The following is a 24,563-nucleotide window of genomic DNA, read 5'->3' on the forward strand; positions in this document are numbered from 1 at the left end:
ATTTCATGGGGCCTGACATAACAGAGTTATGAAGTGATTTTTTTCCTGGGTTTCTTATTTATTTATTTATTTTTAATTTTGCTAAATAGAGTTACTGAGTTTCCTGGTAATTTTAGTGAAAGGCTGCTTTCAAAATGTCCTTTGGTCAAATAGTAAGTGCATTAAAAATTTCCATAGGAAATGTTGATTTAAATGAAGAATTAAAATTAATCCCTTGACTCACTCTGGAGAACATCTACTATCCCTTCACCTTGTTTTTAAATTTCTTCTTAATAAAATGTGGACAATTATGAACATTTTAAAGGAAACATGTCAGAATGAGATGTGATGCTAATCACATCAGCTCTAAATATAAAGATGGACTATGTTATATCATAAAATACTCATAACAAAAGGGTAACAATTTTCCAAAGTTCTAATTAATAAAGCCCAATAGAAGGTTAATGAACTTTGACATTCTTTTTGTAACTAAAAACAAGCAAGTAAGCAAGAAACAAACAAAAAGATATGTTAAACTAATTTTCACAGCCACCTGAATTGACTTCCGCATGAAGGAATCTGAATTGTGGTAGAAAGGAAGAGAGAAACTTTGGAATTTTTCCCCCCCAATATGAATTTCTACTTCCACAACCCGACAGTTTGCTTTAAAGCCCAGGGTTTGTAAGAAAGCTCTGTGGTTGGTTGCCATAGTTTACCCAGCTCCTGGAGGTCAGCAGAGCTGGCTTCCCCCAGCTCTCTCCTGACACCCTACCCTAGGAGTTACCTCTTCCTCTCTTTTTCTCTATTTCCTGGGTCTAGCCTAACATCCTGTACTTTAGTAAGACTGCAGCAAGGCTCAGTATTTAAAGATGTTTCTAAGAGAAGCTCTGGAATCTTTGCTCTGCAAATTTTGACAGGAAATCATTTTTTTCATTGATCCATTCAAAAGACACTGGATGACTATGTGTCTGCACTGTTCACGTGCCTATGGTTAGGATAAAGTGGGAACTCCTCCAAAGACCACCACCATCTTGCCACAGGAGCTTCATCCCACCTCTCTCCCACCTGCCTTTCCTCCTCACTTGGAATCTCTTACCTTTCCTCTCCTGCCAGGGACCTTCCACACGTTATGTCCTTTGTCCAGGCTGCTTCCCTCCTCCTAGCTTGCCTCTGGTTCCTTCTACCCTCAGTGAAGTCCCATTTCTATCTCCCAAGCTCTCACTCAAAATTTACCTTCTTTTTGAAGTCTAATCTCACTTTCACAGTTAGGTGCTTCAGCAACACAATACCCTCATTGTTCATGTCCCCCCTTTGAAACAAAGATCACCATATTATATTATATTCCTCCTCCCCCCAGAGATTGGGGGAGGGCTGATGTTGTGAGTTGAATTGTATCCCTGTGAAAAAAAGATATGCTGAAACCCTAACTCCCCATACCTGTGAATGAGACCTTACTTGGAAATAGAGAGACACATTGGGGGAATGTCCTGTGATGAAGGACACAGAGACTGGAGTGATGCATCTATAAGCCAAGGAATGCCAAGGATTGCTAGCAGCTAGTAGAAGCAAGGGGATAGACATGGAATGCATTCTCTCTTGGATCCTAGGGAAGGAACAGACCTTGCTGACATCTTGCTCTCAGACTTATAACTTCCAGAACTGTGAGAGAATAAATTCCCTGTTGTTAAGTGATCTTTTTTGTTACAGCAGCCCTCAGATACTGATACAGTTGTTATAGCTTCTGAACGTGTTCATCATCCCAGCAAGACCCATCCACTGCCGGAAAGAAGCGGTTATGGCAGTCCACCTTTCCTCTCAGCCCTAGCAGGAAGCTAAAACAAAATCATGCTCAATGCATTGTGGCTAAATGAAGAAAGATGCTCAGTCCCACCCTTACAGTTTTAGTTTAGTGGGTCCCAAACAGGGTCAGACTCTTTCTGAGTGAAAGCTTATGAATGTGCTGAAAAGCTAGCAGATTATAAACAGATTATAACAAACCAAGAAGAAAAATCAAAGTGGGGAAAAGTGTCAAAAACCTTGAAGATGAATTCTAAGAGAAAGTTGAATGCAAACATGAAGGCCAGGGCCAGGGTTGGTCAGTGAGGGAGGAATTTGGGGGCAGCATCTTGAAACAAGTAATAGATAATGATTAAATCAAAATTGGGGATGTCACACTAGACAGAAGAATTAAAAACACAAGGGCAGGTGTGAGGGAAGGTGAGAGAACCGATGCAAGTCAAGGAGAAGGTGGGATTGGCATCTGAGGAGGATTTTACACAAATACAAGGGAGCTTAAATTCTATAAAATGGACACAGTTGTGATGGCAGATTATGTGTAGCAGCAACAGGATATGAATCCCATCTCAGGGTGACTACCAGGCAGCTCCAGATGGGGTGGGCCTACCCAGGGAGGGTGACATGATTGATTAGAAGTGACTAATCCCAAGGTTGGCATATGGGCATGTGGTCTTGGGGACCACTGGGCAGCTGAGGAGCATAGGAGGAAAGAGGTCTCACAGGAGACCTGCTGAAGAGTGGTGGGTGGAGAGCTCCGGCTGGGAGGGGGCCTAGCGGTGCAACAAGAACACCTCTGGGCTCAAAGAAGATAAAGTTTGTGACCCCAGATGAATGAAATGTTCTGCTTTGGGAAACCCGTGAAAGGATTCTACAACTTCTCTCAGGAATTCATTTCAGCTTTTAATATGTCTCCAGACTAGAAGATTCCTGTTCCCACCCCAAACAATACCTCACCTCTAAAGCACAAGCACATTCCCAAACCCCTGCCCCTCCACATTGTTTCCTGAGCTGAGATGAAGAGTAAGGAAGTGGGTCTGCCATTTACTACCATGAATCCTTTGCTTGAGGTCTGTTCCCAATACATTCTCTATTTTTCCCCAGGAAAAGTGATTTGGGTTTATTTATGGTTTTTATGTAGGTCCTTTCATTGATTCAAGTTATTCTCTAGTCTCTTTCTTGGGTGCTTCTTTGGTCATGAGGCATCAAACTGGGCCCAAAGAGAGGCAGGAAAATGTGATGGGATAAATGGAGGCTGTGGAGTCAGACAGACCTAGATTTGAACAGCAGCTCCTCTATTAACTCATGGGGTTTGGAACAACTTGCATAGTCTCTCTCTGAGCCTCAGTTTTCTCATCTGTAAAATGGATCCTTAATATTGACCTTTTACTTGGAAAGTTGTGCCAACTAAAAATAATATACATGAGATTCTTGAAGGTTATCAGCAAATGATAACTACTATTGTTAGTATGGGATGCAGTAGGACTGAATTCTAAACACTTTAATAAATACACTTTTATTCACTTGTGTTTAAAAACTACACCACTGCAAAGTTCTGAAGGCAACCCTTGCTAAAGTAAAATAACATAGAAACTGGCCCTCCTGAGATACTGTAAAATTATGCACAGATCCTGAAACAGTGCAAAGAGAATAAGATCTTTTTTATTTATCCTCCACAAAAGTAGAACTGCAGAACATATCAGATAGTTATTTCCAATGCAAAGGGAATTGAATAATAGCTTTAAAACTCTCATATTGACTGAACAAGTGCATTGGGAGTTTTTAATTGGAAAAGTCTAATAAAACTTCTGCTGCAGATAAATGCACTCCAATCAGCTGCTTTCTATCACTTCCTTTCAAAACTTATAAGCAATGCTGTGTTAATCGTGTTTTGAACCCGTGTATACAGTGTGAGCTCAAGTAAATGAAACAGTGTAATGAAAGTGCTGTAAGAAAATATTTTTTAATGTGGACAGGGTTTATTTCGGGGTGGGGGGGAATGGGTGCAATATGAATAATTTGTCTATAATGAGCCTGAATGACTTTTATGGAAAAAAATTATTTAAAAATGGTACATAAAATTTTATAATAACATATTGTCCTAAATATTTTAGGATATGCATATCAAGGTAACCGCTGAGATCATCAAAAGTCAATATTATGTTTCTGAATGATGGAACTATGAATGATGATTGATTTGTTTTTTTTTCTTTAACTTTTTTGAGCTTTTCAATTTTTTTATAATGATGTTTCAATGTACTATGTAATAATACTAGTTGATGTATTATTAAATCGTATAATGACAAATATATTGATATTTTATTGAAAAATCTTGAAATCAAGATGTGTGAAAAGGAAAAAAATGCCATATGTTTCTACATTGATTACTCTATTACTCTATGGCCATCATAGAGAATCATTAAATCTCAGTTTTAAGAGTGCCTGAGTCATCAAATGTGACTATTATCTGATGCAGACTCTTTCTTTGTAATTATAAGAATATTAATAACCATAATAATAGGCACCATTGATATGCCAGACTCTATAATAAGCCCTTAAATGCATTCTTTCATTGGATCCCCAGAATAAACCCACGAGGTAAGGTACTTGTGGTAAGAAGAACAATGCCCTAAAGATGCATGTTCTAGTTCCTAGAAACTGTGAATATGTTATGTTTTATGGCAAAGGGGAAAGAAGGGTGCAGATAAAATTTAAATTGTGAGGGCTGGGGTTGTGGCTCAAGGGAAGAGCACTCGCCTAGCATGTGTGAGGCACTGGGTTCAATCCTCAGCACCACATAATAAAATAAAGGTGTCCACCTACAATTAAAATAAAAATAAATGTTTAAAAAATTTTTAAATTTTGAGTCTGCTGACCTTGAGGTGGGGTAGTTATTCTGGATTATTCTGTGTGGTTCCAATGTAATCTTAAGGGCCTGGATATGTGGAAAAGAAGCAGAAGAAAGCCTGTTGGAGGAATGTAATGTGAAAAAGATCCCACTGGCCATTGCTGGCTATAAGGATGGAAGGAGACCACAGCACAGGACTGGGGACAGCCTCCAGTGGAAAAGACAAGGAAACAGATTCTTCCCCGGAGCCTGCAGAAAGGATGCAACCCTGATGACACCTTGGTTTGGCCCAGAGTCACTTAGTTGAGACTTCTGACCCCTAGAACGGTCATATGATAATGTAGTATTGTTTTAAGCTACAAAGTTAGTGGTAATTGGAGAGAGCAGCCACACAAAACACATATGGAGACATATTCCAATTCTCAGGGTCAGAAGATTGAAGTTTAGGAAGAGCAATTTGGTCAAGGTCACACAAAAGTAGTGACAACTGCAGGACTTGAATCCAGGTTGTCTGATAACAGAACCTATTCTCTTGGGCCTTTAGCTCTATTGGAGTCCAAAACGATTTATCTAGCACCTTGCTTGCATAGAAAATGTGAAAACCCACCAATGTACCTAATGACCCACTATACTTGAGGATGGCTCTAACTGGTAGAAGTGATGTCCTAGTTTGGGGCTCAGATTGGTCTTTCCAGTCACTTTCCTTCTGATTTATCATGCCAAATAACCCAATTCCTCCCTTATGAGAAAACCCTCTTACATATTTGAGGCCAATAATCACTTTTCCCTAAACCTCTTTTTTGGGTAAAACAACCTCAGAGTCAGTCTTTCCTACAAATCATTAAAAGTTTAAAGTCCCCGTACCTTCTTGACCTCTCCCTTCTGAAAAGCATCCAGACCATCAACACCTCTAAGGGCCCTGGCAGTTCCCACCTTGCTTCTACTTTGTGTACTCTGACTTTCTTTCATGAGGTTATCATGCTAACCCTCACCTTCTGAACTTGATTACATGCTATACCTTGAGCTCTTTGATGCAAATGCTTCTAAAAACCAATCAATCGAGAAATACTGATAACTTTTGGATTACTTGGCCAAAAGTCTTGAAAAACAGCTTGCTTTCAAGTTCCTTCTGACATTATCACCAACTGATTCTGCTCTTTGTTGACATGAATAATACCTTTCTTATTCTAGCCTGGCAGGGACAAGGAGAAAAGGCCTGTTAAGCTGCCATAAGGAATTGATCTGTTCAAATGGCAACTTTGGAGAGAGCCCCAAGGTCCCAAAGGCTGCCCCTGTGCATGTTCTGAGAGTTTTTCTTGCCAGTTCCATGCTGACTGGGAAGCCAGGCGGGAAAAGGAAGGCAATACTAAGAGTTAATATTGATTTCATCATATTATTTAAAATACTGTGAATGTCAGGGTGGAGAGAACTGCACAAATATTAATAGCAGCCTCCTAAAATCTTTGATCATCCACAGCTTTAGATGATCCATGTGGCTGCTCCTGCATTTCTGCAAATCATTGAGGGCTGACTGTAAACAAATAATCCAGCCAAAAAAGCATGGGCTTCTGCAGTTGCGTAATGATGAGAGCCTGGAGAAAAAACATGAACCCATATTTCATTCATTTTAGTTGCTGTGCCTCTTCCAAGTAGAGGTGGGGTTGGGTGGGGGCTAAAGCATTTTTGTAGGTTAGTATCTGAATGGTCAAATAATGAAGTAAGTTGCTCTGTCAGGACTGATGTCAAGAGCCAAAGATACTTGAGCACACAGCACCAAACATTTCCTTGATGAATGAATGCCTACAGGGGAAGGAAACAGAAAATGCCACAATCATTTATGATGGGGGCTTTTCAGAATCCTGACTATTAAAAAAAAAAAAGAATTTGACCTATTGGGGGAAATAGATGCAGACAGTTTGGAGTACTGGGTACCTAGGGTAGGTCTATTTTGGGGTGCTGAGTGCTGCTGGATGAGAAGGGCTAAAGCCCAAGTTAGGGCACAGAATGCAGACTCCAGTAGTGACGATTTTTAATCCTTTGCTTTGGGAAAACTAAACATCTGGGCTGTGATATTGGGCTATTTCATAGTGCTTCTGGAAAAAAATAACTTAAGATGGTTTTATTTTTAGATAAAAGAAGACTACCTTACGAATATGGGGATACACTGCATGCTGGGACTGCAGAGCATACCATGGTATTCAAGAGAGGAGGCACTTTCATTTTTAGAACTATGTGCCTAGAGCTTTGCTAGCTTATGTTGCTCCTCCTCCCACTGAACATCTCTGAGTTCAGCTAAGGTTGGGGGTTGGTGATGGGGAGAATAGTCACATCTTCCAGCACCTGACTTCCCTAGGCCACCTGCCTAGCCACCAGCTGGGTATTCCATGGACCCAGCTGGTAAACCACATGGTACCTGCCCTACAACTCTCCCTCTCTCACCCCTACTCTGCTTCTTCTGGTACCATTTCAGCTGGGGTCTTGGACTCCCCACTTTGATTCTGTCTTTAGATTCTGGACTTAGAATCTATGATGTTCAGACCCCAAACCTCTGCTTCTTGAACCCACATGGAGCCAGGAGGAGGAATTTCCTCCACAGCACCCATCCTGGAAAACCTAAGTCAACACTGGATAGATAATTGGTGCCATTTTCCCATCCTCTAAAAGAGGGATTAAGTCAGATTCAATTCATCGTTTCTGGGGTGTCCTCCAACTTTTAGTTGTTCTCAAACTTTTCTTTTAAAGGACTCTGCCTATAGACCAAAGATCCTATGAGAATGAGAACTGAATTCCACCTGCCACTCCATCAAAAGAGTATCTGATTGTTAATGCTTTATGGCAATTTCAGCAATGCTTTCCTCTGTTTGCCAGTCAATGATATTCAACAAGAAATATTTATTGAGAACCTATTGTGTGCCATGAACTTACTACATCTTACAACAACCTTGCAAGATTTTCAAGGGAGGAAGCAAAGGATTAAAAAGATTAACTTGCCCAAGGTCACACAGCTAGCAAGTTGCAGAGCCAGGTTTGGATGCCAGCTTCGGCTATACCCTGCTGCCTCCTTCTATAAATATCTACGAAGTGCTTAGTTCTTTGCAAGTTGTATTTGCAACCTATTAAGGACTCAAGCTACATTAGGGCTTCTGGGGAACCCCTCGTCAGCTACTCCATGGGCCTGGCTCCAAGAAAGCCAACACTCCAGAGCCTGTTAATTACTCGAGAGCTTTTGGGAAAGGTGGTCAGCCTTGGGTAAGGAATGAAGCACGGTTGTGGTCCCTTTGAAAGGCCCGACAGGAAATATCTTGCTTCAGTCTCAACTGCTGAGGGACATATTCAAGTGGATGACACTCAGCAGGTTTGAATAACACATTCCTCAAGTGCTCTGAGTTTCTGACCAACAATAAAAAAAACCTCCGTAGTTAGACTTCTCTTTCTGGATTCTCACTGCCAGGGACACTGGAATTAGATAGTTTTTAGTGTAGATTTCATATGTACAAAACCCTTCACAGAGACTTAATCTGGAAACTTCATAAAGGACTGGATAGCATTCTTCATGGAAGTCCTGCTAGTACTGACTGCTGTCCCTTTGAAGGATGGATAATCCCTCTCCTTATCCCCTAGTTAAAATACTCTCTTTCCTCCATTATTTTGCCTCTATTGTAAACTCTCCCCTCGTCAAGACCTGGAAAATTTGCCTTCTTTCTCTTATTTCCTTTCCCTCATTTCACTCATCAGTGTGAGATCTATGCCTCACACTTTGGAAGGCTCACCAACTTTAAATTCTTAATAGAACAAGGGAAGGCACATTTCAATTTTGTTCTGGGTCACACAAAATCATATAGCCATGCCTGCTCCCTGCTATGCACATTGAGATAGGGAGAAGACTCATTACACACAAGATATAATTGGTCTCCTCCTTCTGCACTCAGCAAGCATTTTCTCATTGAGGCGATTCATATAGTTGGATGAGCCCATGAGAAATCCACTCTCTTTAGCCTCAGTTTCTTCCTCTCTAAAAAAGGGACAATAACACTTACCTGCAAGTTATGAGTACTGAGAGGGATTGTGTATAAAGTACCTACTAGAGTTGGGTGTGGTGGTGCACACCTGTAATCCTGGTAATTCAGGAGTGCAAAGCTGGCCTTAGCAACTTAGTGAGGCCCTAAGCAACTTAGGGAGACCCTGTTTCAAAATAAAAACTAAAAAGTGTTGGAGATTTAGCTCTGTAGTTAAGTATTCTTGAATTGGAACTCAAGTTCCCCCCCAAAAAGTACCTATCAGAGCATCTGGTAATAGTAGGTATTTGCTAAAGGAAATCTGGGGGTCACAGCAGGTACAGCAAAAGGTCTTCAACTAAGATAAGTCAGAAATCAAATTAATCTCACAGCTTAAAAAAAAAAACAACAAAAACCTGTGATCTCAGCTAGGTAACTTAGTTTTTCCCAGCCTCAGTTTCTGTATCTGTAACATGAAAATGATAATATTTACCTTATATAATTGTTTTGAGATTTAAATAGTTTAATATATTTTTTTAAAAAAACTAATATACCACCAGGCATCTTGTAGGAGTTCAAAAGTGGACAATAATTCTTTGGGTCCCTTGTAACACTGTTTCTACACTCAAAAATGATCCACTTGTGAATGATGCTTGGGATATAACTGTTAAAATGTGCTATATACTCTATGACTTCCTGTATACTCTTCCTGTAACATTTTTGTATGTTAAAATAGTTTTATAAAAATATTTGAGGAATGTTTTTTCTTCTTTGCTAGACTATGAACCTAGCAATTCAAAGACTAGGTAGTAGAAGGGATCAAAAATAGCACCATCACACATGGCCCGTATTGCTACCTCCTTAAGTCTGGTTCTTGCTCCATTAACAAAGCTATTTCATTAGGGAAACAATTTCATGGAATCCACCACCTTTCTTGGCAGCAACCTATACAAAGAGACCACTGGGGGAAAAATTTCCTGAAACCCTAACAGCTGAGTCATATTTGACGCCTCTTAAGAATCAAAGAAGCCTTAGAACTGTGATTTTTCACCATTTGGAGGTTTTAGGTCCTTTTAAGAAATTCTGTTAGTTATGGAGATTCTCTCCAGAACAATATATCTAAGATCTTAGGTTCAATTTCAAGGTGTTCTGAGAATCCCCAAAGCCCCTGAACCCTGGGTTAAGAATTCTTATTAGAATAGCTCAGGAATATGAACTGGAGATGGGAAAGAGTCAACTTTCCTGATGAGTTCCAGCCCTGACTAGTCACACTCCCTTGCTGAAAACAAAACCAAACAAAATGAAACAAAACAATCATAACTCCCTGTATTTAACCTCAAGGTTATCCCTGAGGGCCCAGTTCCAGGCAGTAATGGTAAAGGTTTCTAGCCAAGCTGTGGCTGCTCTTTGGAGAACCCAAGTTCAGCTCAGTAAAATGAAGCCTATTTGATAATATCGTTTACATTTCCAAATCCTGGGTATCAAGCTTTCTTCCTATCCCTTGTGGCCCTTCCTAAGTTTAGCTGCTGGTGTAATGGGGTAACCATGGCAACAACCACCTGCCTATTTAAAACCATCTCCAATGCTAAATAAGGAAGCCTAGAGAAAATGGCTGCTTGCCTGCCTCTCAGTGGACAAACTGAGCACTCCTGGGTATTTTGGACATGGGCAAGCAGGCAGAAAAGAAGCAGTATGGAGTAAGACCCAAAGCTCTTAATAGGAAGAGTTTGGTGACCTTGTGAAATAGAGGCAACATCCTATGTCATCATTTCTTTAAATGCAAATATAGGTGTCTGTCACCCATGGTGACTGTACCACAACACCTTGACTTCAACCAGGTGAAGAGTGAGGCATGAACCTAACCTCTGAGAAGGCTGCGAAGTGGGAAAGAAAATGGTTTATACAGATCACAGTAGCTTTGTTCATACTGTGTTTTGCACAGTACATTTTTTTTTCCTGACAGATGTATCTTTCTAATTGTATTTAATCGTGTGGATGGCTGATGATTGCTCTGTTCATGTCATATATTGACCTACTGATTTTTTGGAATATGGAGAAATTTCTCTCCCCCTCTTTCCTCGTTCTCTACAAATTACAGAGATTTTGCTTGTTTTCCATGCCAAGACACCATACAACCAGCTGCAGTGAACGACTTCCTTTGCCCCAAGCATGCTGCACCCTCACTCCTTTGTATTTTTTCCTACATTTGGTTCCTTCTCTCAGAGTTACCCTTCTCCTTTTGCCAATCTGGAAAACACTGTTTTCTGTGTCTTGGATGGGGCATTTCTCTCATTAGAAAACCCTCCATGTCAAGTTCCACACTCTTGCTTTGTATTGCCATTGGTCACGTCTATCCACATCACTTAACAGACCATGATGCACATCTGCTTTCCATTCTGTTTCCCCCAAAGGGCTGGGAGTGCCCTGCACCAGTCCATCCAAAACACCTCTAGAATAGTGTCTGGTAGATAGAATGTTTTCAAAAAATACTGTTGGATAAATGAATGAATGAACAGAACGTACAGATTTCACAAGCAGATGGAATGTTCAGACACATGAGTGTGAGCATGTGTCAGGATACTTGTGCGAATCCTGTGGAATGGGTGGAAGAAGAGTATTTAAAAAAACTGTGTAGATATTCGGGAGTGAAGAAGATTGAGAGGAGAATCAACAGAATTGCAAGTTTGAGACTACAGTGGTAGGGGCTGGAAGTACGGACGTTTAGCAGTGTGTAGGATCTGTGAGTGTTAGGAGTGAGAAGGAATAGGCTGTGACAGAATACACATCCTAATAAAGTTACTTCAGCTGTGATTAGATCCCACAGATCGCTCTTCCAGAGGAGGAAGTAGCTTCATTATGTTTAGTTTCTGATCCTTAAAAAGGCTTGCTTTTTCTTGGTTAGCCCCTCACCCCCCCCCCCCCCCCCCAGGCTGTGGGGTCAGGGCAAAGAGTAATAATAATAATAATGTCCGGCTCTTTCTGGGTGCTGGGCTTTAAATGAATTGTCTTCAGACCCTTTTAACCTCTGCTTTGAAGAGAATTCTGTGGGGTAAATAAATGTCAATCCCCTCATGTTCAAAGATCAAGTCCAAAGTAGTATCCACCCTACTCCCCACCTGCCTGAGGTTGGGGTGGGATCCTGTGGTCATCTTGAAATATTACAATAAAATGGAAAGAGAAAGAATAGAAGTCAGCTAATGAGAAGAAGAAGAGAAAGAAATAAGAAGGGAGAAAGGCAATTTTGACAATCCCAGGGGTAGCTATGTGCCCAGTCAGAACTCAGTTCTGGTAAATTCCCTTGGCATGCAAGAAGGGTTTGGTTTCCTTTGCAAAAGACCTGGTTTTCTCTTCCCTTTCATTTTTGAATCTAACATCTAGACTTGCACACAGGGCGCCCAGGCTCAGGTGGGGCCTGGTGGGCTCCAGGTCTATTGCCTTTGCACGTGCCACTCTGCTGCTGCCCTCTGCTGTCGGGGATGGAAGAGGCGACGCTCTCCTGGCATTCTGGTTCCAAACCCCAGGGCTGCCACCACCTCCCATGTAGAACCTAGAGAAGCTGAGTCCCTTCCACCCTTTCCAGAAAAAAAAAATGCGGGGCCGCGGCAGGATTTGGGGTGGGGGTGCTGCACCTTTGGAGGAAGCAGCCAAGCCCCCGCAGGGGCTCCAGTTAGCCAAGGACAGACTCCCCCCACTACCCGCAAAGGCGGGCACCCCACACCCCTTCCACCCCCACATCCCTCCCTCTGCACAGATCCTCTGGGAGGGACTGAGGGACAGGCTGCCAGACTGCGGCAGGTTTCTGACATTTTTTTTTTCTTTTTCTTGGAAATGGAAACCCTCCTTCCGGCAACGTGGCAGGGAAGCGAAGTCCCGGGGCGGCCAGGCCAAGAACATTTCCGTAGGAGCAGGTGGGAGGCCCGGGTCTGGCTGGCTGCACTGGGCAGGGCGGCTGGGCGGGGCAGCGGAGCAGCCGGCTTGCAGCCTCTTACCTGCTGTTGAATTTTTCAGGGTGTTTCTCTCTCATCATGTGGAATCTGTGTGCAATGGAAGCATCCTGAAAGCGAAAGAGAAGAAGGCAGAACCCTGGTTAGTGCTTCTAATGGTGCTGTGTGGCGGAAAGGATTGCACACATGTCTTCACCGAATCCCCCAACCCTGAGATTCCATCTCACAGGGGAGGTTCCAGATCCCAGAGGCCCAACACCAAGTCCAAGGGTACAGTTAGTGCCGCCAATACTCTTAGAGGTGCCCTGGTCCACTCCAGGGCCCTTGCAGTGAGCACTCCATCCCTGGCCCAGTGAGAAGCAGATAGTTAAGGGATGAGTGAAGGGGAAAGCCCAATTCTTTGAGGAGAATGAGGGTCTGTGAGCAGGTAGACAGAAGTAGCCCATGTGGGAGGCTGGGAGTGATTCTTTGGGTATGCCTTGCCATATTAAATGGTTTTGTAAAATACTTTTTATTTTGGAATATTTTGACTCACAAGAAGTTGCAAAAATAGTTCAGAGTTCCTATGTCCCTTTCACCCAGCATTTCCCAAGGAAAACATCTTACATAACTACAGTACATTGCGAAAACCAGAAAGCTCATGTCGGTTGGTATTAACTCTTCTTCTTCTTCTTTTTTTTTTTTCCTGTACTGGGGATTGAACTTGACCACTAAGCCACATCCCCAGCCCTATTTTGTATTTTATTTAGAGGGTCTCACTGAGTCTCAGGGTCTCACTGAGTTCCTTAGCATCTTTTTTTGCTGAAGCTGGCTTTGAACTCACAATTCTCCTGCCTCAGCTTCCTGAGCTGCTGGGATTACAGGCATGTGCCACTGACTGGCTTATATATTAATTCTTAATCATTCATGTTAGTAGAAATAATAAATGACAATGGATAATCTATCTGATAGATAATTAGAAAACATACTAGCTTTTGCTTCTTGATCATTCCATCCAAAGGACTGCTTCCAGGGTCAAGGAGAATCTTAAAACACATCCTACTGACATTTTCTTATACTCCCTATTGGCATATCCTTTGGTGCACTCTTGGCCACCGGCACCTCAGAACTCCCCACAAGGATGGCTGTCATGACCCCATGCTTCCAGGCTCTCTAACCTCTGATCCAAACTTCTTAGCCCTGAATTTTATGTGCAGCCCACACTCCCATTGTGGGTAGTCCCATGAGTTGTTTCTCATGGTTGTTTCTAGCATCTAGATGCTGGTAGCTCCACAATGAATAGCTCTAGAACCAGCCCTGAGCTTCAACCCTAAAAATGGACTCAACTTTCCTCTTCAAACCTGTTCTTCCACCCTCATTAATTGTCTTGTTTTCTAGCAAAAGAATGTGTACCGCGACCCCCCCCCCAACCACCACCACCCAGGCCCCATGCCAGCACACTGGGTACAGGTGCTGGGCTTCAGAAACAAGCAGGCTAATTGGGCTGGAGATGGGGTGACCCAGAAACAAGGGAGCTGATTCAGATTTGTTCAGGAACAACAATAACAAAAACTTCAGAAACCGATTTGCTGGAATATGTGGCTAAAAAATGCCTGAAATTCTATCCAGCAGATTTTTAGCTAATGCATATTCCATTTCTCTATAAGAAAACTCTACAAAAGATCATTTGTAAATGCTGATTAAAAAACAACAACAACAACAACAAACAAAAAAAAATGTCAGGAGGTATAGTTCAGTGAAGAAGCGTTTTTGAGCATGTACTGTGTGTGGTGAGTTGCACTTGGAATCAGAGTGACCCCAGTCAGCAGCCACTGTCTGATAAATGGAGAGAGCACATCAAGAAGATGAGTTTGCTGGGCAGCGGCACATGCCTATAATTCCATCGGCTCTGGAGGCTGAGACAGGAGGGTTGCAAGTTTAAAGCTAGCCTCAGCAACTTAGCGAGGTCCAAAAACAACTCAGTTGAGACCCTGCCTCTAGATAAAAGATATTTTTTTCAGGAAAAAAAAAATAGGGAATAAGGCTCACTGGTTAAACACCACCAGTACAAAAGAAAAAAAAAAAGAGCTAATTTTATGTATGGCAAACATTCCTTGCTGAAATAATGTCTTGGGAGTTTAACAATTAAACTTTACATACTGATTTTATTTTTAGCTTAAGACACATCAAGAGTTAATGTCTGGGTGAGGTCCCTCTGTGCAAGTGGTGGGAAGTGTGCAAACCCCAAGGAGGCCTCCTTCCCACCCCCTGGGCCCACACAGCTTGGCCCGAGTGGCTTCTTTGGGCAACAGCATTTCATGCTCCCAGGCTCCCATCACCTCCCTAGCTCAGAGCAAGTTTCAGTGAACATGCTCAATAAGGTTCATGTGACATTGTCAAGTGCTTCTCTAGATTTCAAGAAAACATTCCATCTACTTGTGTTCCTTTGAAGCACTAATTTTCCTCTGTCAGAAAAATTAAAAAAAAGAAAAGAAAGAAAAAAGCAATCGTATATTGCTTGGCACAGTTTGTACTTCACTATCTCTCCCTCCAGCACAGCTGCGACTAGCTCCTGGTTCGTACTTCTCTGGGATATTTGCACAGGCCCCTCCCTTTGTATAGTTCTCATTGTCCTTGGTTTTTCCATAACAAGAATTTGCAAAGACTAGCCTTTAAAATATTATTAGTTTAGCATGTAGTTCCTAATTTGCCAGTGTCATTCCTTGACAAATAAAGTAGCCAGGGAGAGCTAAGTGGCTCCTTTGCTCTCAAGTCCTGAAAAGGTGATGGATCATCAGGATCCTGACCATGTTTCTCTATCTGGAGATGAAAAAGAAGAGTCGAGATTCACTTTTGCTCTCTTGAGCATCTCTGAGTCAAGGGCTGATCTTGGCATATTGACAATCAATAATGATTTCATTTGGATTTTGGAAATCAAGGTACACCAAATCTTTTCTTGGTGATGATTACAGTAAAATGACACTTCCGTGATGACACCAAGTACTGGGAATTGCAAACTCATGGGAGCCATGATGCAGTTCTGATGGCCTCACTATCCGGAGTCTTTTTGGATGCAGCATGGGGTGAAGAGGAGACCAAGAAAGGTGTGGACGCGGGGCTATTTTTTTCCTCAAGTAAAACTCTTAAGCACATGGTTGGACCAACAATTTTGGGCCCCTTTCAATGTAAGCAGCTGTTATTTGGACTTTGAGATATTGGAACATCTAGGCCAGTGCTGTCTAGTAGATATTTAGTGTATGCCATATATGTAACTTAAGATTTTCTTGTAGTTACATAAAAAAGTAAAAAAGAAGCAGATGAAATTAAAATTTTGAAAATATTTTCACATACCAACATAAAGGTAAAATTAATTTTAGTAACATTTTAATTAACCTAATAGTTCTCAAATATTATCATTTCAATGTATAATCAATATTAAAAATTATTATTATTATTTTATTTATTTTTTTAAGGTGCTGGGGATGGAACCCAGGGCCTTATGCATGTGAGGCAAGCACTTTACCAACTGAGCTATATCCCCAGCCCCAGGGATATTTTAAGTTATTTTCTTCATAGCACATTTCTGAAATGTGGTGTGTATTTTACACTTACAGCACATCTCAATTTAGACAAGCCTCATTTCAAGTGCACAATAGTGACATGTGGCTCACAGCTGCCATATTGGACAAGGCAGGGCCAAGTCACTCTGGCAATTTAGGGAGATAAGAAGACAGAAAGAGACAACAGGACAGGTTATTTGAAATTCAGATTGTTCTCAAAACTTTTGGCAGATTGAGGAATGGAAAAGTGTAGACCCCTTGTCACTCCTCAGTGATTTCCATCGACTTAGTACCTTTCCTGGCAACAGATAAAAACCTGATGCTGAGCCAGGCATGATGGCTCATGCCTGTAATCTCAGTGACTCAGGAGGCTGAGACAGGAGGGTTGCAAGTTCGAGTCCAGCCTTAGCCATTTAGCAAGACTCTAAGCAACTTAGTCAGACCCTGTCTCAAAATAAAAAGTAAAAGGGGCTGGGGATGTGGCTCAGTGGTTAAGGACCCTTGGGCTAACTCCAGTACTAAACAAACAAAAACAAAGAAACAAACAAACAAAAAAAACCATCTGAAGCTGATTGATTCCAAAAGTTTACAGGCAACTGATGTCTTGTTCACAAATTCCCTAATGGGCAGGAGGCTCGTCATTGTGGAAAACTTGGTTGGTGAACTCTAAAACAATCTGTAAGGTGGAACATGGCACATGGGTTGGTGTGACGACTGTGGTTTTTCCTTGGCCCCTAGGCTCCCCTAGCATCTGAAATAGATTCATTGAATCAAGGGATTAGCTGTTCACCCATACAGTTAAGGCTCAGTGAAAGCAGAGCCTGTGAGGAGTTCAGAGTTACGCATTCTCCAGGAATTATTTTGTAGTTCCAAACTTCCTGTCACTGATACCTGGCTATCCTGACATTTCTGCCTAATCCAAAAATAGATAGGAGGGAGGAGGAAGCCAGAGGAAGTGGTGTCTTGGATATGGCTATGCTAAAAATCTCTTGCCAGTGGGTATTCTCAGTAAGAAGGACCAATAAGGCCAATTATCTTAGGTTCTTATAGCTGGCCTGTGAATGGAAATGTGGTGGCAATGAGGCCACAGTCATTCCCTGGAGTCTTATTTAATCCTCCATCTATTAAATAGGTCCTGTAAGTACCAAAGGGACTGTGTGAACTCATCAGGGCAAATTCCCATCTACAGCACCCAGGGTACCATAGCAATGGTGACTGTCATCATCTTTATGATGCAAGGCAGCAGCCACTTGGTATCAATAAACTATTCCATGTCCTTCAGAAGAGGCACAGACCTTGCAGAAACCTCTTTGCCAAAGGAGTTCGACTCTATTTAATCATCATCAGGAGGTAAAACTGGGTTGGTTTACATACCTACTTCTCCTCTTACGAAGTTGGGGAAGTCAAATAGGGAGCAAGACCTTCTGCAAATGTCAGCCCCAGACTCTGTCAGGATTGTGTGTTGGTTACTTGTTTTCTCAAGATTTCCTCTTTCCAACTTTTAAAGAGCGAGCACACAAATGATGCAAACGTTTTGTTGAGAGAAGGCTAAGGGTGCACCAAAATGAGATAGGAATTTCTAGTCCCTCACTCCTGTGCAATACATGCACAAACTCAATGTATAAGAAAAAAAAATCATGAGGAAGAAATTGTGTGGGTCTTCGTAATTTGAAAAATGAACACATTGGATTATTATCAGTCATCCCAGGACAGAAAAATATTTTGACCTTTGAGGATGATGGAAAATGTTTCTATGTTTTCTTGGAGGATGATTAGCTGGCTCATCCTTCCTTCCATTTATATTTTCAAGAATGAATTGTAATTTGTAATTTCATGAATGATTACTGATCAGGCTTGGCTCTTGGCTTTAGGGTCCAGCTATTTAGTTTAGAGAAGGTTGTCTATTCCTTTTTGTGTATCCATTTATTTGGGGAAAAAATACTAAAAGAAGTCCACTTTATGCAGCCACTAGATCGACAGAGACAGACAAGGAGATGCTGGGAATCATGTTTTTGTCAGCTAGAGCTGAGTGTGTGGGAAGATTTGGGGCTGAAGAATCTGAAGGCAGCCATGACTGTACCTTTCCATCTGGAATCTTCCAGGCAGCCCACCCAGCCTCCCTGCTCATTGCTTATATGGGCTAACTCTTCCTGCTTTCTAGATTCCCTCTCCTTGGTTTAATTCAGTTCTGATTTCTGTGTCCTGAAGAACCACTTCCCTTTGATCATTCTTTTCTGTTCTGATGGGCTGTCTTCCCTCTCTGAAGCCCTGGTCAGGATCATGTACATCAGAATGATCTTAGAAGCTTGTTAAAAATGCGATTTCCCACTAGCACATGCCTTGCAATCCCAGCTAGGAGGATGCAAGTTCAGGGCCGATCCTATGTGTAAATAAAAAGGGCTGGGGATGTAGCTCAGTGGCAGAGCACTCGCCTAAGCATGTGTGAGGCCCTGGGTTCCATTCCCAGCAAAACACGCACGCACGCGCACACGCATGCTCGCAAGCAAATTCCCAGACTTCCTGAATCAGAATATGAATCAGAATCTGTTGTGAGCAGAATCTGCATTTCTGATAAGGGGCCCTGTAAGCCATTTTGAGGCACATCCCCCCAAACCACCAAATACACACACGGTGTTGGCAGCAAGAATATGGAAGGGGCTGTGCAGAGGCCACAGCTCAGCGGGCCCCGGAGCTCAATGCTGATGGTTCCAGGCTCCACCACCCAAGGGCTTGGACTCCTTCTACAGCTCTCTAAGCCATCACTCTCTCTTATAAAACACAGTAAAAATTGCATGATGACTTCATGTACCAACATGGAAACTGGACCTGGTGTGCTTAATAGGTACTCAATAAATGTTAACAAGCTACACTCTGGTTTCTGTTGGGAAGACCCAAGGTTTGGCAAAACTAATGATTGGGAGTCCATGTTCCAGGAGCCCTCTGGACACCAGACACCGGTCACATCTGACTGTTGGGAGCTGAAGATGGCAGTGCTCCAGTCGGGGGAAGTGGATCCAGGGTAGTAGGTCTGAAAAGGGGAGGGTTCTTAGAGCAAGAAGAGGAGGGAGGGTGTCTGCACTGGTCACTGGATGGGGGACCAGGAAGGGGACACTAGGGGAAGATGTCCCTCCCACCTGAGGCTGGAGGCCTGGGGGATAAACTAGCTTGGGGCACAGGAACCTCTAAACTTGTTCCTAGTCCATTATCTCCAGCCTCTCAGAACCTGATAATGGGCTCAGCAATGCTTCTGTCTTCTGTTTTGGTCATAGAAAAAGAGCTCTGAATTAAGAATCAAAAATTAAGACGGGTGGAACATATACACAATGGAATATTACTCAGCCATAAAGAAGAATGAAATTATGGCATTTGCCAGTAAATGGATGGAACTGGAGACTATCATGCTAAGGTAAACAAGACAATCCCCCCAACCAAAGGCTGAATGTTTTCTCTGATATAGGGATTCTGACTCACAATGGTGGGAGAAGTATTGGAGGGTCACCAAATTGGACAGGGGGTAATGGGGGAAGGGAGGGGAGATGGGAATGGGAAAGACAGTAGAATGAATCAGACATAACTTTCCTATGTTCATATATGAATACTCGACCAGGGAAACTCCACATCATGTACAATCACAAGAATGGGAAGTTATACTCCATGTATGTGTGATATGTCAAAATACATCCCTATTGCCATGTATAACTAAAAAGAACAAATACAAAAAAGGAAAAAGTGTGTGTGGGAATCTCACGAAAATCGAAAGGAGATCAGTAGTGGAAAGGGACCAGGGGGTGGGAGGTGGGAAGTGCTGGGGTGTGATATTGACCAGATCATATTGTTATATTGAATGCAGGTATGAATACGTAACAACAATCCCATCATTATGTACAACTATCATGTATGATTAAAAATGTGAAAAAAGTTAAGGTGAGTCCCTAAATCCAAGTCTCTGTTCCCCTCATTCATAAAATAGAGATGATAATTCCCTTCAAAGTAGTCATATGTAATCCTTTCCTCTCCTGTGCTTCACCTTTTGTCTTCTTAGTAAAAAATAAAACACTTCCCTTCAACCTGCTGTCCCCTCAAGCTACCCATCAGTTCCTTTGTGTTTCCTCACTATTATATTTTTTAACCACCAAATTTTTCAAAAGAGTTTGTGGAGTGCAGATGCCACTCAGCCTGGGGCCAGAGGACTGGGTGAAGGGATTTGTATGCACATAAAACCTGGTAGCATAATTCCAAAGATGGGGAAACAGAGAGGAAGGACCTTGGGCTCAGGGTGAGTACAGCTGTTTGTGTTCTAGTTCTGCCTCTTATGAGTCAAGAATTCTGAAGGCTCTTCCGTAAAATGGGGATGATGGGAACAAGGGTATCTGCAGCACTGCTGTGAGGACTAGACCCCATTAAGCCTAGCAATGTGGAAAGCCTATAGTAGATGCTCAATAAATGTTAGTGTCCTGGCTGTAACTCCTCTCCCAAACCTCGGCTGTATTTGTGAACATGAGCCATCCTTTCACTGTCCCTTCCCCGCCCATCCCGTCCCCGGCAGTGTAGAAAGCAGTGCCCACTCAGTGTTCTTTGAAGCTGAGTTTAGCAAATAAGGTGACTGAGCTACAACTAGCTGTCCTGAGGGCTTGGGATGCCAGGGAACATGGTGCTGTCCTTGTGCTATGTGTGTGTGTGTGTGTGTGTGTGTGTGTTTGTGTTCAGGAGGGCATGTGCTCTTGCATTAGTGAGTCAGGCACATCAAGCTAGGTCTTTCAGTCAATGCAGAGTGTGCTGACAGGGTGAGCATCAAGGACCATGAGAACCAGGGAGTGGTCAGTCAGGAGGAAATGCCTCCCCACAGAGGTTTATGAAGCACTTGGAGCACTGTACTGAGGAGAGGAAGAAATCCTGAGTGCTAAGCCCACCAAGCCAGGTGGGACCCCAGGGTCCTCCCTTGAGGATCAGAATTCCCAATTCCTGAAGCCTATGTGAATGTTTTCTCCTATTCCTGCCCCTTGGATATTTCTCAGTGTTGGTTTTCTTGAACTGCTTCAAATTACCTAAAGGGTAAATATGTCTTTTGAAAAATTTCTAATCTTTCACTGTGTGTTAGTTAACATAATAGAGAAAACAATTTCCCCCATAATCAAGGGATGGAAGGGCTGTGTCACGAGGGTGTCCACATTTATACCAGATTTCAGGATGCTCAGACACAAGTCAGGACTGAGGCAGGGCAGGACAGACCCAGAGGGGATAGTGGAAAACTGGAGCCCTTCTTGGGCATTTTTCTACTATGCAGAAAGGTGACCCCTGAACAACTCACCACGCCAATGGAAAAATAGTTGTTCATGATGCTGTATGGAACCTGGTCCCCGTTCTCCACCTCCTCTCTGGGGATGACTTCCAGATACCAACGGTCCAGCATCACCAAGGGGCTTTGCTCGATGTCCTTCAGGATTTTTGTCAAACTGCCCCCTTCATAACCTGTGGATGATGGCATTGCATTTGCCATCAGAGCAGAAAGGCTAAGTTGTTGCTGATGCACAGGTAGCTGTCAGGACAGGTGACCCTATGGGCATCTGAGACCAGGTAACTTCCCAGTGTGTCTGTGTGGGGGAGACACTTGTGGTCCTTGAACCACAGAGAAGGGAAGGACAATAGCGTAATTAGGAAGAGGCTGGAGTGATTTGAAAGTCTGAGGTGGGGGTGGGTGCTGGCTAAAGGTGGGTGGGTCTGTGGAGCTGAAGGGAGCCCTATTGAATTGGTGGGCTGGATGGTTGGGAAGCTGTGTGGGGGAGATAACGGATCCATGCCAGGACTGTGTCATGTGGGAGATGGACAGGGTGGTAGGCAGAATGTTAACCTGGCCTGTAGGGCGGGCTCCTGCTTCCTCTGACTTGCTCACCAAGAAAGAACCAGTCTCTGAATCCTGATACACCCTGACTGGTCTACAATCACTCCTTGAATTGATCAGCCATCCGGAGTCCCTGCAGCTCTTCTGCCTGCTGGACAGATCTGTCCACTCTGCGGTAAGCTGAACTTCCTCTGCAGCTTGCCCAGTTCCATGGGGGCTGTGGCCATATGTAAAATTCTCCTTAGTGCCTGCTCTTTGCACTGTAAACCGATTACCACTGTGTGACCCCCTTTAGGGAAATTTCAAAATGAGATCCCACAGCCCTGGGCACCTGGGATAATCTGAATGTTCCTAATGACTCTAACTAGGGATGGAGTATTTTTGTCTGCATTCTGAGTCCTAATTCAGAAGATCATTGTTTGGGGGACAGGGAATTTCACATAGAAAACACTTGTCTATGTGAACTCCTATTGGAAGGGGCACTGGGAAGGGACAAATGAGATTTGGTCTTTACCCTAAAGTTGCATATGTTCTATTGGCTCTAAGCTGAAGGCTTCAGGATGATAGTAATTATAGGGAGGTGAGCACAGGGTTCTCAGAGCCCAGAAGAGGGGCTTCTATTTGAAACCCAGCAGGGAACAGAAGGCAGAGAAAGGGTCACAGATCGCCTCTGTAGAGCATCCCTGTAAGCAGAGCTCTGGTCCCCAGGGTAGCATCATATACTCACCTCCTCCCCAACGGAGACATCGGGCAAGGTCATTTCCTGTTCCAAGAGGCAGGACAGCCACTGGTGGATGCTTTGCAAAATTTGCCTTATCTGCAATCCATGCAAAGAAACAGAACCATATACCATTGGATTACAGAATTCTTGGGTTATTTTGCTATCCTTGATCTGATGCATGAACCCTTCCGCAGCAATCTGTTTGACACCTCCCATGATGGAGAACACACTACTTCGTAAAGCTATTTCTTCCTTCTGCAGTGTGTTAACCACTACAAATTGTGCCACATCTGTCAATGTGCAATTCATGTTGAGCTAAAGCTGTTTCCCTGTAACCTGTACCTGTTGGTCCAAATTTCATCTTAATTCTGTTCTTTGAGATAACAGTATGCCCCTCAAAAACATTGGTTTGTATTTTTGTTTGTTTCTTGGTTCCAATGATTGAACCGAAGGGTGCTTTACCACTGAGCTACACACCCAGCCCTTTTTATTTTTATTTTTTTGAGACACAGTCTTGCTGAGTTGAACTTGCAATCCTCCTGCCTCAGCCTAGTTTGCATTTTTTCAATCCTAATGATAACCAGCACTTGTTCCCATTCATCTCTGACACCAACCCTGCAAGATGTTCTCTTTGAAGATGAAGAAATGAAAATTCACCAAGGGAAAATAATTCTGGAGCCAGAATCCAATCCCAGATCTTTGTGGCTCCAAGTCCATTCTCATTTGTCCCTTCCTCCTCTTTTCAAGGGCTTTGCAGGTGCAGATGTTATTAAAATGGGTGGGTCTAAAACATTAAGGGATAGTGGGGCATTTGGAAAACTGAAAATTTGGGGCATTTTTAAAAAAAATTTAAAAGTTTAAAAAAAAATCTTGTATTAGCTGGGCACGGTGACACATGCCTGTAATCCCAGTGGCTCAGGAGACTAAGGCAGGAGGATCATGAGTTCAAAGCCAGCCTCAGCAAAAGTGAGGTGTTAAGCAGCTCAGTGAGACCCTGTCTCTAAATAAAATACAAAACAGGTCTGGGGATGTGGCTCAGTGGCTGAGTTCAATCCTTAGCACCACCCAACCCTCAGAGAAAAAAAAAAACACAAAAACCCAAAAGACAAAAAAACCCCTTGTGTTAAACAAGCAAAATCTCCAGGTGCTACGGACACCCCATACCTATAATTTATCATTTCCACCACTTTTCAGAATTTGGAACACACAGATTCCTACTCTTTTCTCCCTTGCTGGTTGTGAATGAACACTGAACAGAACCATCAGAGAATGCAGAGCAGAACATGTTTTCCTCTGGCTACGGAGCCCCAGCAGCCTGTTCACAGGCAAGGCTGGTTAAAGAGGGAGATGTAGGCACCCACTGGACTCCAGAGGGGCACACTGACAGACCCTGTGTCACAGTGCCCTTGGATGTAAGTCATGTGACTCGGGGTGCAGGAATGGCAGGATTCAGCAGCGGAGGCTCGGAGGCTCAAGCTGGGGCTGCCTGCCTGCCAGTGTTGAGATGGAAGATGGGGCCATTCACTCATGGATCCTGGTCCTGCGACTCAAGCTGATGCCTTCCTGCCTCTGCTCATGCTGTCCCCTTTGAGTCCCCATCTTGGCAGGTCTGCCATCTTCATGGCACTGAGCCTGGAAACCCATGTCATCTGTTGTGGTTTGGATCTGGAATGTTCCCCAAAGACTCAGGTGTTAAAGGTCTGTTCCTCAGCCCAGCAGTGTTCAGAGGTGGGGCTCCTGGGAAGTGACTGGATCATGGGGGCTCTGCACTCATCAGTTGATGAATTCCTGGCTGATGACATGAAGCTTTGGGAGGTGGGGCCTGGTGGGAAGAAGTAGATCACTGGGGGCGTGGCCTGGAAGGGTATTTCCTCTTCCCTCCCCCCCCCCCGTTTTTTTTCTAC

The 24,563-nt window shown here is 43.2% G+C and overlaps 1 protein-coding gene across 5 annotated transcripts in view; it reads right to left on the reverse strand.

The window, feature by feature from the left end:
- Positions 1-24,563, reverse strand: part of Dgkg (diacylglycerol kinase gamma) — a 199,803-nt gene that overhangs the window by 82,853 nt on the left and 92,387 nt on the right. For all 5 annotated transcript variants that reach the window (XR_007347933.1, XR_007347931.1, XR_007347932.1 and 2 more), the window contains 3 exons: positions 22,666-22,755; positions 21,408-21,568; positions 12,606-12,670 (listed from right to left, as the gene is read on the reverse strand). Coding sequence is in view for 2 of the 5 variants with exons in the window: in XM_015499958.2 (XP_015355444.1) it covers positions 12,606-12,670; positions 21,408-21,568; positions 22,666-22,755 (316 nt within the window). In the remaining 3 variants the exon portion in view is untranslated. The remainder of the gene's footprint in view (positions 1-12,605; positions 12,671-21,407; positions 21,569-22,665; positions 22,756-24,563) is intronic.

This window comes from Marmota marmota, unplaced genomic scaffold (assembly GCF_001458135.2).
Source record: "Marmota marmota marmota unplaced genomic scaffold, marMar, whole genome shotgun sequence".
NCBI lineage: Eukaryota > Metazoa > Chordata > Mammalia > Rodentia > Sciuridae > Marmota > Marmota marmota.